This window comes from Gossypium hirsutum, chromosome A06 (assembly GCF_007990345.1).
Source record: "Gossypium hirsutum isolate 1008001.06 chromosome A06, Gossypium_hirsutum_v2.1, whole genome shotgun sequence".
Classification (NCBI taxonomy): Eukaryota; Viridiplantae; Streptophyta; class Magnoliopsida; order Malvales; family Malvaceae; genus Gossypium; species Gossypium hirsutum.
The window spans coordinates 8,229,913-8,249,824 of NC_053429.1; the positions used below are offsets into that span (position 1 = coordinate 8,229,913).

Consider the following 19,912-nt stretch of genomic DNA (forward strand, 5'->3'; position numbering starts at 1 on the left):
TGAATTTAAGAAATAATTAAACCTTTCAAATATAGAAACAAAGAAGAAAATTGGATTGAATCTAACTAAAAATTAAAGATTTAGTACATGTGTACTTCAATTTAATCAATTTTGTTGAATTTTATAAATTTTATTGAATTTTTAAAAATTAATAGTAGGAAAGGCATTAGCGGCGTTTTTCTTATAAAAGCTGCAAAAGGTAAACAATAGCAGCGCTTTTGACAAAACGCCGCAAAAATTAAATTTACTTAAATGAAAACGGCATCGTTTTGTCGTGAGGACTTTATTGCCATTAGCGGCGCTAGGTTAAAAACGCCACAATAAGTTGGCCATTAGTGCCATTAGTGGCAATTTAATTAAAAGAAAACGACGCCGTTTTGTGGTGGTGGTTTTAGTGCCATTAGTGGCGCTATGTTAAAAACGCCGCAATAGGTTGATCTTTAGCGGCACTAGGGAAAAAATGCTGCAAAAGGTGTGCAATAGCCGTGTTTCTGATAAAAGCGCCACAAAAATCGATTTACTTTTTCCAAAACGCTGCCGTTTTGTGTTGGACTTTTAATGACTTTAGCGGCGCTACTTTAAAAACGCCACAATATTTGATATTTAGCTACGATTTATGTGAAACGCCGTAAATAGTCATTTTGTTTTATTTGAAACGGTGTTGTTTTTCTGTCATCACTTTCATCCCATGCATATACTCAAAATCCCCAAAATTTTCCCCTAAACCTTAAACCCCCAAATTAGTTTATTTTTTCTCCAGACATAAATCTTACTGCAAATCCCTTTCTTATTTTCCCCATTTTATTTTCCCCAAATCCCCTTCCCCGAAATCCCTAACATTTTCCCCAAATAATTTTTCCCCAAATCAGTTCCCCCATCCCTGAGATATTGTTTCCCCAAATCAGTTTTCGAAATCGCCGTCGGCTGCCCTCTGCATCGCCCCTCTGCTGCATCTCCATCGCCAGCCGTCTGCATCTTGTTGGAGTGCGGTGAGTCTTTGTTTTTTAACAGAAATTAACAACATGATACTTGTTGATTCTATAGCTTCCTGATGAATTTGTTGAAAATTTTTAAACATCTTTCAATTTGTCCTTGCATATACACGTTATAAATTAATTCAAACATCCACTATACCTTTTTGTGTATATAGATTTTTATATTAGAAAACCCAGCAAAAATATTTACTTTTTCCTAGGTGTTCTTTTTTACTTCATGATAGTTGTTTCTTTCATTTCATAAAATGAATTTGTGCTTGTTTTGTTGTGATAGGATAGAAATAGGACTTGTTATTTAACAGTTTCAATGGAAGGATTTTAGACATTAAGGTGAAAAGAATGGAAACCAAAAAAGGGATTAAAAAGGATTAAAGTGAGGAATATTGGGTTTCATACTTGGTCAAATTCTTGTAACGGTTTTTAAATCTATTTAGTGTTTATTAACCCCCGAATTTGTTTAGTTTTTATTAACCCCCAAGACAACATCATGGCCTTAGCTATTATTACACTGTTCTGGATGTGGATTATTAAAAAAAAAAAAGAATCATTTTGGATATATATACATATATATATACACATAAATAAATAAAAGAATCAAATAAGTAAGTTTTGTATACTATTGAATTTAAATTTTTAAATTTAAAAGCTAAAGTTTTGCCAAATTAGGTTGGCTGAACATCTTTGATTTTTCTTCAGTTTTGGTTGTTGAAGCCACCCTATCATTTAAATTCTTGGCTGGGAGAAAATGAATTGAAACTCTATTTACATAATTTTCATAACTCATGTGGACCATACGAGTAACCAGATTTCAAGGATATATCTGTCTTTCATCATTTTTTATTCCTTTATTTTTAAAATTTGATGGAATAAAATTAAGTTTCACCCCCTCATACAATTATTCCAAATATTTCAATCTTATCAATAGTAACATTTAATTAAAATTAGGTTTTCAATCTTATCAGTTTTTAATTGATGCAAAATGGGTTAGAAATAAAAACTTCTGTGTGTTTTCAATATGTGAAATCTCTGATTTGAGTATTGTAGGTAGCCTTAAAGATAGTGTACTCCAGTGATAGGAAAAGTTTTAGATAAAAACAAAATGCAGGATGAAAAATCACCAAAGAAACCCCATTAAACTGCTCTGCTAAAAAATTAATTGGTTTTTGTATAAAGAATTTGTGTTAGTGTAATTTAAGAGAGATGTGTGTTAATTGCCTAATAAATATAGATTCTTGCTATTAAAAAACGATTCACCTTTATCTCTGATTATGCAATTTTTGCTTTAATTACATTGGATTATGCAAAACTTTTTCTTTTAATTTCTTCGTCGGTAGCCCTCCGCTACTTCTCCAATTTTCTGCCATCCAGTTTTCTGCTATCTGCCATACTGTAAGTTCTTTTTCTAAAAAGTATTAGTGAATTAATGTTGTTTGATTTTATTTTATTTTTTAAATTAAAGTTGTTGGAATGCATGGTAAATTGGAAGGTTGAAGCTGTCCACAACAGGACATGTTTCCTATGATTACCGAGTGTTAATGCTTGTTTAATTGGAGTATAAATGTTGTCCAAAATAGGGTGTGTTTTGGTTATAATGTGTCTCGCCCCTGCTATACATAGAATCATTTAATAATGGACTTTTATTTTGTACTTTTATTTAGGCTTAATGCTCAATTTGATTCTTGGACTATATTCGATCTTTTTATTTTGATATCTATTTTTTTTGTCTCTATTTGATACTTAAATTATTATTATATTACCTGCTTAAACCCAACTTTTATAAAATTTTTAAAAAAATCAATTCGTATTGTTTAATTCAAAATATGTCACGTGACATATGTAACCATTTAAATTGAAACACGTAACATTCATGTTTATTGAAATATTTTAAAAATATAAAAATAATTTTAAAACGTTAAGATATTTTTTAAAATACCATCGACTTTGGCTGGCGTTGATCATCGTTGTACAATTTTATTTTGAATTTTAATATACTTTTTTTAAAAAAAATTCAAATTCTTCTATAGAAATTATATTTTTTTGCAATTTTTAAAAAAATATTTCAGTTTTTCTCGAATTTATTTTAAAATTTTTTCCAAAGTTAAATCTTTTTTCATTCTTGTAATTTTTTTTAAAATTTAATTATTTTTTTCTATTTTTATAAATATTTGAAATTTTTATATACTATTTTGACTTTTCAAAATTTATATTTATATATTTTTGAAATTTAAAAAAAAAAACATTTATTTGAATTATTTATATGTTATATTTTAATTTTTAATTAATATAATTTACATAATATAAAAATAAAAAGAAAGTGATGTGATTCATTTTAATAGCTTCACGTGCTAATTTTTCCCCTAATCGTATGGATTAAAATATATAATGAAATGATAGTTTAAGTATTGAAAAAATTAAAATAATAATAAATAAAAGAAGTGTTATTATTTGTGTAAAAAAATAAATTTAATTCATAAAATATATATAAATTCAAAACATATTATAACCAAAACAGAAATATATATCTAAATTTCATAACTTACATAACTTATATAATTTTAATAAATTTAATTTAATCTAATAATTTCCTTAAAAGTATATAGTTTAAAGTTTAAATTTCATAACTTATATATTTTACGTAACTTACATAACTCACACAACTTACATAACTTAATAACTTATATATATCATATCATAACTCACATAACTTACATAACTCACATACCTCACATACCTTACATAACCCACATAATTTACATAACTTACATAATACATAAATAGATATCATATCATATCATAATTTACATAACTTAATTATACTTGTAAATAAACAACTTACTCATGTAATTTATTGTCAAGTTTAGACTTAAAGAACTACGAAATGGATAGGAGTTGGATGAAATTGTCAAGGGTAAGCAACGGCTATCGAAATGGAGTATAAACTTTTCTAAATTTTACATTTCAAAATGCAAGCCAAGAGAATATGATTCTTTACCCGTGTAAGAAGTGTGACAACATCAATTGGCATTTTCATGAAGTTGTCTACGAACATCTAATTGTTAATGGCTTTATTCGGGGTATAAAAAATGGATTTTTCATGGAGAGTGTACACCTAGTAAAACCTCTTCAATGATTAATTCGGCTTATCCTTATAGTGCTTACCATCAGTCTGTTAGAGAATATGACATGGAAGGTATATTGCGGGATGCATTTAATATGCGCAGTCATGGTTTGCAATCGTTTCCACCTGACTTTGTTGCATCCGATGATTGTAATTTTGGTGGAAATGCTTTTACCTAAACGGGAAGAAGTGTACCTGATGAAGAGCCAAATGAAGAAGAAACGAAGTTCTACACGTTACTTAATGAAATAAATGAAGAATTTTATGAGGGATCAAAATTTTCAAAAATGCCTTTCTGTATTTGTCTTTTTCACTTAAAATGTTTGGGAGGGTGGACTGGAAACTCTTTGACAATGCTGTTAGAGTTTTTGAGAGATATGTTTCCGTTTGCAAAAATCCCTCATTCATGCAAAGATATGAAGAAACTGATTAAAGATTTAGGCTTGGGTACAACAAAATTCATAGTTGCCCAAATGACTGCATTTTGTATTGGGGTGATCAGAAAAACCAATAGTCTTGTCACGTTTACGGTAAATCTCGTTGGATGAATAAAAATACAGAAGATGTGAATGAGGATGAATATGAGGCACAATCAAGAAAAAAGGAAATAAAGATTTTGCGATATTTTCTGCTAATACCAAGGCTTCAAAGGCTTTTCATGTCGTCAAAGACAGCTGAGTTTATGACGTGGCATCATGATCAGCGAACCGATGATGGATTATTAAGGCATCCTGCGGATTCTTTAGCTTGGAAATCATTGGACAATAAATTTTCAAGCTTTGCAAGCGATCCTTGATGTGAGGCTTGGGCTAGCATATGATGGATTTAATCCTTATAAAATCATGAGCACTTCGTACAGTACTTGGCCTGTAGTGCTTGTTCCTTACAATTTGCCTCCATGACTTTGCATGAAGCAATCTTCTTTTATCTTATCTATAATTACCCCTGGAGAGAAAGGTCCCGGAAATGATATTAATATTTATTTGCAGCCACCTATTGAAGAGTTATAACAGTTATGGGTGGGTGTTGAGACATATGATGTATTGAGAAAGGAGAACTTTTATTTACATGCAGCTTTGTTGTGGACTATTAATAATTTCCCGGCTTATGCCAATTTATCTGGTTGGAGTACCAAAAGACGTTATGCTTGTTCTTGTTGTGCTGCACAAACAGTTCGAAGTGGTTATATAATGGGAAGAAGTTCTTTTATATTGGGCATCTTTGGTGGTTAGATGAAAATCATAGATTTAGATTTCATAGGACTCTATTTGACAGTACTGAAGAGTTCAGAGAAGCTCCTGAGTAGACCATTGGATCTGAAATCTTGTTCATGTTGAAACTTTCGGTTATGGGAAGATGAATCAACCACCCAACAAGCAAACAAAGAGAAGATCGAGGGATGAATCTGATGATGAATCTGATGAAGAGGATGATTCTAATGAGGCAGACTTGTGGAAAAAAAAGAAGTATTTTTTTTGAGTTGCCTTATTGGGAGCATCACATTTTACGATACAACTTTGATGTAATGTATATTGAGAAGAATGTTTGCAAGAACATCATTGAGACAATTTTGAATGTCCATGAAAAATTGAAAGATAATCTTCAGAGGCGATTTGATTTAGTTGACATGGGAACTCAGTGTGATATTCATCCCCAAGTACTTCTGAATGGGAAATATCGGTTGCCACCTTCTATTTTTGCAATGTCGAAGGAAGAGAAAGAAGTGTTCTGCATGGTGTTGAAGGATATAAAGGTCTCAGATGCGTATGCATCAAATATATCTCGATGTGTGAGTCTTAAAGATCGAAGACTATATTCCTTAAAATCACATGATTATCATATCTTGATGCAAGATTTACTGTCAGTTGCTTTATGGTACCGTATATCAAAAAAGGTGACGTCCTGTATGATTGAACTATCCAATATAATGAAAGCTATTTGTGGCAAAGTTTTGAATGTTAAAAAACTTGAGAAAGTACAAGATCGAGCCGCTTTGACTTTATACAATTTTGAGAAGATCTTTCTACCTTCCTTCTTCACTATTATGGTGCACTTGCTAATCCATCTCTCTCACGAAGCAATAATTGGTGGACCGATTTTTTATCGGTGGATGTATCCTATAGAAATGTGCTAATTTATTTGTAAAGTATTTATTCATTCACCTGTATACCTTTAGTTACAACTTTTGATAATATTGTATATTGTGTTTAGGTTTCTATGCAAATTAAAGTCTTATTGTCGTAATAAGTGTTATCCAGAAGGATCAATTGCTGAAGGTTACTTGGCAGATGAATGTATGACTTTCTGTTCTAAATATTTAGAAGATGTTGAAACAAGACTGAATAGACCAAGTAGAAATGCTGGGCTCACTGATCATAACTTGGCCGAAACTTATTTATTTCAAAGTTATGGAGAACCAATCGGTAAAGTTGAAATTGCAGAATTAGATTATAGATTTTAGGTACAAGCACATCGATATGTTCTTTTTCATAACAATTCAATTGAACCATTACATAAGTAAGTTCTAGAATTTGATAAATATTCATCTTTTTGATTTGTTTATCTTCTAACCAATTAAACCTCTTTTTAACATAGTGAGTACAAACAAATCTTGAGATCTCGTTCATGCTCCCGAAGATTACAACATCAAGAGATTGATAAGTTATTCACAGAATCTTTTCATGAATTAAGCCAAACGGTATGCAACTGAAGCTTTTATTGACAAATAAGAACGTTTTCTCATAACATTTATAATTACTCAATTTACTTTCGATTCAATAGGTTTGAAGTGGGAAGGACGTCAATGACGAATTTAAATGGTTTTCCCAAAGTCCGAATAGAGTAGTAAAAAGATATAGTGCATTCATCATCAATGGATTCAGATTTCATACAAAATATCGCGAGAGATTGAGGAGAACTCAAAATTGTGGAATAGTTGTTAATTCTTCAATTACAAGTTATGCTAGTGCTAGGGACAGTAATCCTGTTGAGCGAAATGTGGAGTATTACGGACTTCTTACTGATATTATTGAGTTGGATTACTATGGCAAATAGAAAGTTGTCTTATTTTGATGTGATTGGGCTGATGTTAATACTGCTCACGGAATTAAAAAAGATCAATTTGGTTTTACAATGGTGAATTTCTCTCGATTGATTCACACTGGACAACAATTGATAGACGAGTCGTATGTATTTTCTTCTCAAGTGAAACAATTTTTTTACTTGAAAGATTCAACTGATGAGGGTTGGTATGTTGTACTCCGAAACACCCCTAGAGACTTGTTTGACATGGGTAATGGAAGTAGAGATGACATCGTCAAAAGATCAGAAACTTTGCCTTTTCCAGAACAAAACTTTAATGAAAATATCCCTAGTACTAGTACACAATTTCAATGGGTTCGTCAGGATGTGGATGAAGCTATTTACGAATTATGATGTAGTAAGATTTTACGATTTTTTAATTATATATAATATTATAATTTAAATCTTGGTCTTGTTAAATATTTCAACTATTTTATATATACTATTATTGTTGTAATTAGTTACTAAAATTTCAACTATTTAATGTGTCTTGCAGGAAAAATGCCTAGAAGAAGATTACGAAATCTAAGTATTGTTCAAAATAATCCAAATTCGGAAGAAACAAATAGTGAACAACAGACTGCTATTGGATCTTCGAATGTTTCGGAAACACCTGACGGACCTGCAGAAGTTCAAAGTAAAGTTAAATTTAATTTACATGCGTGTTGACGTTTATTATTGATTTCTTTTTCAAATTATTATATTATAATATACCATTTTTTAGTTGAAAGTGGTAGAACGCGCAGAGCTCGATGACATAAGCTACTTAAAGATTTAGACGAGTTAAATCCTGTTGAGCGTGTCAAAGTATCTAGAAATAATCTTGGTCAGCCTGTTGGATCAGAAGCTCGACTTTTAGCAGGATATTTGGGCATTATAGCACGAAATGCTAATATGTTGCCTATTAACTACGAGTCATGGCATCAAATACCTAATAGTAACAAAAATCAAGCTCTCGATAATATTAAGGTAACGAAATGTGAATGTAATTTATAATACTTTGGTTTAAGTTTCATTTATATTTACTTTCTAAACTTGTGTTTTTTGTAGGAGAGATTTGCTTTAGAGGTCTCGGATACTTATGTCAAGAAGGCATTGGTAAAAAAATAGAGACACCATAAAAGCAATTTAAAGAAAGAACATTTTAAGAAAAATATAAGCCTTGAAGAGAAATTGCGAAGTGTCCCACCAGGAATGCTGAGGTATCAATAGGAAGATGCGGTTTGATTTTGGAATTCAAAGAAAGGAGAGGTATTACGTACTTCTAAACTCTTATAATTATTTCGGTTTATAGTAATTACTATATACGTAGTAATAATTTCATAATGTAGGACCGTGAGCGAGTTTGAACAAGCAGCAGGGAAAAACAAAAATTCACGCACACAGTACGGTCGAAAAGTTTTGCTTGTGTAGCTGAGGCTGAGGTATTTTGAAATTATTAATTGTGTCTAATATTAATTACTTTCTATTAAATAATATTTTTATTACTATATTGTAGGAACACATTTGGTAAAAAAGCTGGACGCCTTCAGCTTTTTGACATTACACATAGGAAGAAATATGGATCTCCAATGACTTTTGAAGCTGGAGAAATTATGGTATATTTACTTAATAAAATTTGATTTATTTTAAATATTATAATGTTTAATTATAATGGTTTAATTCGTCATTAGTAGTTTTAAATAATGTTAAGTTATTTTGCATTTATTTTTATTATATATTTCATTTCTAACTCTTTGATTGATTTATTAGGAGAAATTAAAGGATAGAAAGGCAGAGTATGAAGCGATTGCTTAAAGTGATAGTTCTGTTAATCTTGAGGACATTGATAACAAAATTATTACTGAAGTTTTGGGTCTTGAAAGGTATGGTCGAGTTCGATTTCAAGGATCAGGTGTTAACTCAACCCAATATTTTGGATCTAGCTTGCGACAATACATGCCTTCGGGGAGTCAAGCTCAAGCTGAAGTTCAGAGGTTAAGAGACCAGATCACTGAGATACAAGTGAGCACAGTTGAGCAAATAACTCAACTTAGAGCGGAGGCAGCAACGAGGGAAGCAGAGCAGAGCAGAAAGTATGACGAACTCCAGCTACAGTTTCAGAATATGATGAAAATGTTTCAGCAGCCGTAAAATCCGTCATCTTAGACATTTGTTTTCTTATTGTAAGAATCTTTTTAACATTGTAACTTTTAATATTATTGTAAGAATATTTTGAATTATACTTCATTTATTAATTTATATCATATATCTTTAGTTGAATTTGAATATCATTTAGATTTGTTGTTTTTGGCTGAATTTCATGCTATAGGAAGGGTTGGATACGGGTAAAAACGTGATATTGCAAATCAACCAAAGTTAGTGACGTTTTCCGTAAAAATGCCGCTAAAGGACATGTTCTTTAGCGGCGTTTGTGGTGAAAGCGCCGCCAAAAGGTCATGTTCTTTAGTGGTTTTTTTTTCAAATAAACGCCGCAAACTTTAGCGGCGTTTTTTTGCGGCGCCTGTAAAAACGCCGCAAATAGTTTTAGTGGCGCTTTATAGGCCTAAAAAAACGCCGCTAAAAGTCAATTTTGCTGCAGTGTACTCTTAATTCATGCAAATTCACCTAACCAAAACCTAATTAACCACACAACTAGCTTCGTAAATATTTTTAATATATATTTACGAATTCCATATACGAAAATGGAGTATCAAAAATACATTTTCCGACACCTGTGACTATCGAGTCGTTACAATTATAATTATAATTATAATTCTATATTAAATCATAATTAAATTAAATCAAACATTGTTTAAATTAAATTAAATACAATTATTTAATATATTGTATAAAACACTTTTTTATATATAATTAATTTGTATTCTCGTATAATGTACAAATTAATTGTATGCATTATTTTAAATATGTAGTAATTAATGATAACATATTTAAATTACTACTTATTTTAATTTTTAACTCAAAATTATAACCTACATACAAACCAACTCATAATACAAATTAATATTATATATATTATAGTATCACAATCATCATCTACGCTCAATCACATATTAGCAACACCAATAATTATATACAAATAGTCCACGTAAAGATATATTAAGATAGTTGCAGCGACATAAAATTTTTGCTTTCGGCCGCTAATTGAGGTGATTTATTGAAAATTTAAAAATCGACTTTCGATTTTATTAAAAAGGGAGTCGCCACCGATCCTTTTTCCTAGGTGCGATCAGACACCTAATAAATCCTCTTTTTTAAAAAGAAAATTTATTTATTTTTAAACAAAGTTTAAGTCTACGTCAAAAGCTAGAAAAAAATAGGGTTCGGGAGTCGGTTACGCACGAGGAAGGTATTAGCATCCTCGCGACGCCCAAAATTGGTATCTCGTTAAACATGTGTTGTCTTAATTTTCAAAAATACGAGTTCAATTTAAATTTTAATCGTGATCTGATCAAAACACGAGAATTTTTAAAATTTTAGTTTCTTTTAAGAAGGGCGTTTTCTTTTTTAACACGATCCGTTGATATTCACCCAACATAGCGATGAAATCCATGACTTAATGTTAAATTGGTACGTTACCTTATTTATTGAAATTAAAAAACATGAGTAAAAATATTTTTTAAAATAAAAATTCATAAATAAATAAACGGTGCAAACAATATAATGAATGAAAAATATTAACATATAATATAAGAGCATTAGGATAAAAATAAAAACAATATTTACAATAAAAAGAAAATAATAATAAAAATAATGACATGCTAATAATATAATAAGAAAAGCAAACTGATACAAATGGGTGAGAAACAAAAATAAAAGAGTTAGAAATTCATCGAAGCAAATAATAAATATGACAATAATATTAAAAACAATAACAATGCATGCGATGTTAAACATAATAATAGTATTAAACACGAAATAAAAACGATGAATATATATACATATAATAATAATTAGTAAAGTGACGGAAACATGATATTAAAAACACTAATAATGTTACCTGTATACATACGTATATATATTAAAATATAAACATAATAATAGTATTAAAAAGTATATACGTAGTATTGAAAATATATATATAATATATACATATTAGAAATAATAATAATATTAAAAACAACTATTAATAATATTACATAAATATACACATATAACATATTAAAAATATATAAATAATAATATTAAAAGTATGTACGTAATATAGTGTTAAAATTACATACATAATATAGTTTTTAAAAAAAAATATATACATAAGATAATATCTAAAAAATGTAATATAGTATTAGAAATATATACATGACATATATAAAAATACAATATTAAAAAGATATATATATGTAATATATATAAAAAATGTATACATAATATAGTATTGAAATATTTACATAGTATATACATATTAGAAATAATAATAATGTTAAAAAACAACTATTAATAATATTACTAAATATATATTAAAGATATATACATATATAATAAAACATATACTAATATTAATAATAATAATAAGGATAATATAAAAATATATACATAAAATAGTATAAAAGATATATAACTAATAATATTAAAAATATATACATAATATATATACAAACATATACGATATATATATATTAGAAATGATAATAAATTGAAAAAAAACTATTAATACACTACATAAATACATACATGTATATACATATATAAATATTAAGTGAAAAATCAATACTAGTACTAATAATAGTAATATACAATGAAGAATGGATATAATAATAAATAATAAATTATAATAGTATAAATAATAATAAAATAAATAAAAAGAGAAAAGGAAAAAAAAAGGAAAAGTGAAAAAGGACGAAAATCGAAACAAAACGAAGTTTGGGGTGAACTTAAAAAGGAAAAAAAAGAGAAAAGGACCAAATTGCAACATACGCGCAACCTGGAAATACTGAAAGCGCAATATTCCCCATCCTAAAATGCAGCGCGTGGCCGAGGACCAAATTAAAAAGCGCGACAAATTCCAGGGCCGAATTAAAAGTAAAATAGCTTGATTGTAAACACATTAAAAATCGGAAGGGCTAAATGCGCAAATAACCCTTCCGTTAAAAAAACACGCGGATCATCCTCCCAGGCGGGTCGGGTCACGAGTTCCCTCCCCAAAACGATGTCGTTTTGCATCTGGGGAGGGAACCCAAAATGCTGCCGTTTCCGTCAGCTTATAAAACCCACAAAATTTTTTATAACAGCTCATTTCATTGCCGTTTCAGAAAAAAAAGAGGGAGAATTCTCCCTTTCTCTCTAGGCAACCCCAGATCCCGGCCAAGAGGGACACCGCACACCACCACCGTCGCCGTCGCTGGCCAGCGCACGAGGTGGCCGGAATCCCGAAAAGTAAGTTTTTTATTCTATTTTTTTATATTTTTATATATAAATATATATACTGTCTTTTTTTTTTAAATGGAAAAAATATATGTATGTGTGTATAACAGTTTAGTGTATGAGTATTTTCAAAATAAACAAAAATGCTAATGAAAGAAGCAATACCCTATAGTGTTTGCTTTGTTTTCTCTTTTTCCTCAAAATTTTGCTGTGATCTTTGCTTTTTTTGGAGAAATCGGTTACTTCTATTGCTTTCAAAGGAAAAAAAATCCCCGTTACATGGCTTTTTGTTCGACTTATATAGCCATTCACACTGCTATTATTTTCCCTTACTGTCTTTTCTTGTTACTGCTTGCAGGTGATGGTGCAATATGGAGGACGGTGGGGTGGTGTTGAGGCAACGTCAGAGGCGTCAGAGAGCAGGTGTGGCTAGTGGCAGAATACAGACTAGGGTTTCAGCTTTTATGAAACCCTAGTTTGACTAATGGGTTTGGGTTTGGGCTTGTTTAGTTTAGTTTATTGGGCTAATGTAATTGGGTGGGTAGGTTTAGTTTTTGTTTTGGGCTTGTTGGGCCCGGGCCAAGATTGGTGTATACAATAGTGATAATAAGTGTGAAAAAAAGCAAAGAATTATGATGAACGATGGTTCGAGAGTTTAAGGTGCTTGATGCTCAGGGCAATGTTGAAAAAAATTGGTCAATGAATATGTATGAATTATTTAAAATAATAATTAATTAAAATAATATTAATTATTTTGATAATTCAAATATAATGTGAAAGGATGTGCTCTAGGGATAACCCATTATCTATTGGGTGAAATTAGGGGTGAGCATTTGATCGAGTCGAATCAAGTCAAAAATTTGAATTAATTCTTTTTCAAGCAATTAAAAAAACTAATTATTGAGTTATACTCCTATGCCAATAATTTAAGCCAAATTGATTCAGAACAAACCTCAGTTATGAATACCCAAGATAATTAGGTATATTATTATATTAATTACAATTCAAGATTTAGTTCATCTAATTTAGATCAAATTCTAGCCCTAAAACAAAAAGTTATTTTCTAATTCTTGTAAATTTTGTCAAATTAATAGTTAGTCCAACTAGTATCAATAAAGAACAAGGATGAATAAATAATCAAATATCTATCAAGAATATCCATTGCAATTGTAGAAAAAAAACACAGTCAATGGAAAAATTGAAAAATATCTTCAAATAAAAATAAGAACTACTCATAAAAAAATAAAAAAAAATAGATGAAGAAAATTGAGTCTTCTCGATGAATTCCGTCGATCCTTGATGCTAAAAGGCCTTAGTTTAGTAGCTTCTCTTCATTTTCTCCACAGTTTTTTGGGGTTAAGTCTCTTTTTTCTTCTTTTTGATCTCATCAAAATTCACAGCACTTATCAAGTAATCACGTTACTCCAACGAATAAATCTTCTGTTGGAGTGAAAACTACTTTCCTTACATAAATCCCTATTTTTATACTTCGTCGGACGTCATACAATATAAAAATATATAATTAATTTAACAACCATTAAATATAAAGAAATCATTATCAAGAAAAAGGTAAGCTATTATTTTCTGTTTTAAACTATAATTAAAGTAACACGAATTTAACTCAAAGAAAATAAAAATAAATTATTAGTAGTTATCAACAGAAAGACAATGGGAGAAGACCAAGAAACAATGCAAAAGAAAGAATCAAGCACGTTAAATAGATGGAAGATGAGAAGAATCATAAGAAATTGAAAACTTTTGCGGAGATTGTAAGGGAAGATTCGAGAAGAGGTGTGGTGTAATTGATCAAAACTGTATTAAGTAAATAAATTCATTGATTTGGTTCCTATGATTATGATAGAAGAGTTTTCATTATAGTTACCTTCTTACTTTTATTATAAACTAGTTTTTTCACCGAAGTTTAATGGTATATATATCAATTAAAATATAATAAAATTATTTGATTTTTTTATAAATTTCATCATTTTATTGCGAATAAAAAATTATTAGTAATAAAAAAATAAGATTTTTTTTGAGTAAAAAAATATTTTTTCAGAATAAAAGTTTTACGATGAAGAAGATGGAATCTATAAGATCCATCAATAGCAAAAATGCACCTTTTCTATCCAAAAGACATCATTCTGATAATGTAAATCAAATTTTGCTGATTTCTGAGCATCTTCTAGAAAAACCTTGTAAACCAAAATAAGTTTATTATAGTTTATTTTTATTTAAAATATAATAATTTTTAAAAACAGTGATAGTAAATTTTTTTGTGTTGTGACAATAGGTGGATTTAGTGATAAATGTATTGTTCTTCAAAATGCAAAGCTGAGAAAAATTATCATGAGTGTACGATAAATTAAGATTATTTGTTGTTATTATTGAAGAAAGTGAATATTTTTCATTGAATTAGGCTCTATAAATTATAAGAAAACAAAATTTCGTAAACATCATTTTGTGTTTTATATGATTTCTGTTTGGATTTAGTGCTTAAAGTAGTGTCCACCATTTTAAGCACTACTTTGATTGAACTATTTGATTCTTAACCATGCCTAAATTATTTTAAATTCTAAAATCCTTCAAAATTTTTACCTAAATAAGTAAAGTCACATCTAGAAATTTGAAACCTTTAATACAAATAAAATCTCTCGTTTAAACACACTTTTAAAGAAAGGATATAAATTTGAATCTTAAAAATAGAAAAACACAAATTAGAAATAAAAAGTATACTTTGTTAGTGTAAAAGCATTAAAAGTTTTAGAAAATTTAGAGGTAATTGTGATGAATTGAAAGTTGACATTTGCCTTAATATTTTATTTAGCTGCACAAGCAGGCGTTGAATTGAGTATAAAATCCTTAGTCTATTCACAACATCTTTTTTATGAAGAATCTCTTCAATTATATACGTAAAAGAATTAAACTTAACATTTATCGGTAGAATCATAATCTTAAGCAAATCTATCAATAAAAGTTTTCCTTTAAACACAAAGAATTTTTTGCTTTAATTGCATGGTCATGCTTACGTTAACTTACATCGTAAATAATTTGGAATAAATTTTAAAATTATACATTAATTTTAATTTAACATGTAATTGTATATATGAATTTTAATTTGATGTAATTATATATTTAAAACTTTAATTGTGATTTAAATGTATTTTTAAATTTGTTTTTATATAAAAATAATAATCTAAAAAAATTAATACGGGCGAGTTGGGTCGAGCTCGGATTTAGTATTTTTAATTTAGGTCAAGTTTGAATCTAAAAAATAGACTTAAAATTTTGTATTGGCCCGATCTAACCTATAATTTAATCTATTTGTAGTGTATTTGGGTTAAGAGAAACGATAATTGTTTTGACAATGGTAAGGGTAACCTAGTAGAGCTATTGTGCAAGAAAAAGGAGGAATTGGTGTGCTTTTGGGTGACAAGTTTTATTCAAATTCGAACCTATCTATAATATTATAATTTAAGTATAATTCGGTTCAGCCTTATGTAAAACCTTCTATATTTCAATTGAAATGTAATTACAAATTGTAAAAATTAAATATTTTGTTTATTTTGATAACCCACCATTTTAAACATACATAAAAGAAAGATATTACCACAATTTTTATAAGACAATTCAAAATTTTCTTTTTGATATAATGCTTAAAACTATTTATAACATTTTTATTAACCCTTAAATAGGAGAATAACGCACTTCAGAATATTTGAATCTACGTTTTCCTACATTAACAACTATATCGATGCCAATTGAGCTAAGACTCAATCGACAATCCACAACATCTCTTAAATACAAACATTATATCCATATTCCATTTAGGAAAACAATTTAGAATTACAATAAATCCACTTCAAAATGCAGTGGATATTAAAATTATTATTCTCTGCAGATTTGGATAGACCTCTAATTTCGCATAACTGGATACAAAATATTTAAAATTTTTCTTCCAATAAGGTCTAAACTCATGACCATATTCAAGTAATACCATGCTTTAAACCTTCAAGACTAACCTTCAAATTTAATTAAAATTTACACAAATTAATAAATAACATATAAATATCAGTAAAATTATTTTATAAAATTAAATGTTTTAATTAATAATAAAATTAAATATAATAATTAAAAATAATTTAATAAATTTAAATATGTTTAAAAATTTATCAAAAAAATTTATCTTATTTATCATCTTATTCTCTTAAATTTTATGTAGTTTCTTTTAAATCTTGTTTTTTTTTGTACTCGTAAACTTAACTCAATAATGAGATGATATCATCAAAATTTTTAGATTTATGATTATCCCATTTATTATTTAATCAATTCAATTAATTAAATTATTTTAAACAAAAAATTAACTGATATTTATATAAATAAATATTATAATATAAATTAATTTTGAAATGTTATCTTTAGTACATATTATATTATAAAAACAATATACAAACTTGGAAAATTATGCGGTTGTGGCTTCTATGGTCTGGAGAAGTAAATGATCTTATTGACTGAAATAGGCTTAATGGCAAATTTGGCTACTAATGTTTGCATGTTTTGTTAAAATGACATTAATTATATTTTTGAGCCTTTTTTAGCTATTAATCTTTTTTTTTCAACTTGCTTTTTCTAACATATTTAATAAAAATAACGTTAAAAAAATTAACGGGGATGATATAGAATTTCATATGTGAAATAATTTTAATGAGATATTATTTGTTATTTAGATAACCCAATAAGATAATTATATGTGGAAAATAATAAAATAAACAATACATTAAATTAAAAAAATAACTCTTAATTTAAAGAAAATAAATGTAATTATCTAAAAAAAAATTAACTCAGTAGAAAAGCTTATCAATAAACAAACCTATGAAGATTGAAACTTTTTGGAAGAAAAGAAAAATTAAAACCTTGAATTTATTCATTAAATCTGTTAGAAAAAGTGGATTGAAAAAAAAAGAACAAAGGTTGATGGTAAAAAAAAAACTCAAAAATACAATTAGGATTATTTTGACAAAACATGCAAATATTAGTGGCCAAATTTATTATTAAGCCAATGAAATAATAGAAGAAAAATCTAGTTGAACACTACTAGTAAGGAAATACAATGAAATATCAAACAGTTTATGCAGTACATTCATTACAGAAAGCTTAAATTAAAAGACATGGTATTGTTTAGGGAGATCAAGGCATACAGGGTGTCCTTAGCTTAAGAAGCACATGGACTAGCATTCCACAAACAAAACCAAGTGCTGCACTTGACCCTACAAGTGAAACAGCAGTGCATATTAACATCACAAATGACTCTTGCTTTGAATTCATGTCCCTGCAAGTCATTGCTAGTTCAATCCCTGCAAACAAGAGTAAAACACCCAAGATACCAACAGGAAACTGGTGCAAAATTGTCACTAAAGAAGTTCCCAATACCAAACCCAACATCATTTTGGCTGCACCAAGTAAGGCAACACACCCACCACTCCTGCCCCCAAACTTGTACTGTCCAGCTAACCCACCTGCACCATGGCAACAAGGCAGGGCACCAAACCAACATCCCACCAAGTTCATTAGCCCCACGGTTACAGAAACCGAGGTGGCGGAGAATTCCCTTCCTGGAAAAAGATCTGATGACAACTTACAGACAGCAATCACCGAGTTCAGTACTGATAAAGGTAATTGAGGAATTGTCCCCTTGATAAATCCTTCCTTCCATGAATGACCAGTTATTTTCACAATCTCCATGACTGAAGGTCCAAACTTAATGTCATTCACCACTTTTGGCCTTCTTATGAAAGCCAACACTACACCTAACAAGAAAATGATGAAAGCTGAAGGGATGGTAGCCATGATTTTCCTCGTTCTCTTTATTCTAACATTCCTTTCTTCATCAACAATAGCCTCCTCACTTTGATTTCTTTCTTGACCTGCTCCATTGATAAAAGTTATGAAACCAGCACAAACAATAGCCAAAACCATTCCATCCAATCCCAACCACTGCCTATTTCCCATAGATTTTGACTTTGAGAAATCCTGAACCTTTCTAATGTACTTGACAGCACTCATAGCAAATGATAAGCCTTGGGACAATTGAATTCCCCTAACAACAGACAAAGGTATAAACTTGTACACCATCTGCATCAACCCTGTAACACCTAAAACCAGCAAAATTGCACCTGTACAAATCCCAGCTGCCATAATTTCCGGGATGTTAAAATCAGAACTGTCCGATATAGCTACGGCCGCAATAGATTTCATGGGTTGGACAGGCATTGGGACACCATATACGGCACCAGTGATAACGTTGTAAATACCAGTGAATATCAATGTTGTGCCTAAGTTAAGGTCCTTGGCAAGTGTCAAGGCTAATACAATAGGAATATATGTGCCTAAGTCTCCCATGGCACCATTCAATTCCGCCCATTTGGAATGAAAACCTAAGTTTCTAGTCACCCTTTGGACTATGTTGGCTGATAAACGAGAGATGGGGTTGCTGCTAGGAGGTGTTTCAGGTAGGGTTTGGGGGTTTGGGCATTGAGACTCCATGGGCGTGAACTGTCAAGTATACCAATGAGTGAATATTTGATGAGGGAGTGTGATTGTTTTTAAGGGTGACAAGTAGGTGTAAACTATGCGCCACTACTAGTGGCGTGAAGCATCTTCTGTATTATGACCTTGAGAACCAGACTAAGTTAATGTGACTGTGATGTGACCCAAAACTAGATAAAACCATTTGGTTTTTATCTCTACTTTAATTTATTTTTATTTAAACCTATAATTATTTTAAAAAATAGTATTTTTTTAATTTTCAACCCGCAATTATATATTTTAGGGTAAATTACACTCAAGGTCACTAAATTATTTATTAGTTTACGTTTTAGTCTCTAAACTTAAAAAAGTTATGAAATAGTCATTTAACTATTTGAAAGTTTTTATTAAGTCATTGTGCTATTAAAATTGTTACTGTATTACATTTTCTGTTTTCATTGTTTGCACGTTTAGTTTTTTTGATGAAATAGTTTTGAACGTCATGAATCTGTGAACCAAAATTTAAACAGCTTTCTTCTCTGATCTCTTACACTGACCATCAGATTGGTTTGGATCTGAAGTATGTTCTTTTACTTGTCAATGGGTACTGATCTACCATACTAACCATCATATTGTTGCTTGGAGCTGACTAGTCAAATTTTTTTCTTAAAAAAAAAAAACTTAACAACTTAGTAACTTAAATAAAAAGTCTCGAATAATTTAGCGAATTAAATGAAAACTTTCAAATAATTCAGTAACCATTTTGTAACTTTTTAAAATTAAGTGATCAAAACATGAATTTAGTAACATTTAGTATACTTTACTTTATATTTTA

The 19,912-nt window shown here is 29.3% G+C and overlaps 1 protein-coding gene and 1 long non-coding RNA gene across 2 annotated transcripts; one reads left to right on the forward strand and one right to left on the reverse strand.

The window, feature by feature from the left end:
- Window positions 1–634: 634 nt before the first annotated feature.
- LOC107942893 (uncharacterized) lies at window positions 635–9,471 on the forward strand. Its single transcript, XR_001695937.2, has 7 exons — window positions 635–989; window positions 7,691–7,831; window positions 7,919–8,163; window positions 8,245–8,445; window positions 8,526–8,618; window positions 8,693–8,792; window positions 8,947–9,471. It is a non-coding gene; the product is annotated as an uncharacterized lncRNA (long non-coding RNA).
- An 8,052-nt stretch (window positions 9,472–17,523) lies between these two features.
- LOC121230395 (molybdate transporter 1) lies at window positions 17,524–19,141 on the reverse strand. Its single transcript, XM_041115050.1, has one exon. The coding sequence runs from the start codon at window positions 19,093–19,095 to the stop codon at window positions 17,740–17,742; it is 1,356 nt and encodes a 451-aa protein (XP_040970984.1). The 5' UTR covers window positions 19,096–19,141; the 3' UTR covers window positions 17,524–17,739.
- Window positions 19,142–19,912: the final 771 nt, after the last annotated feature.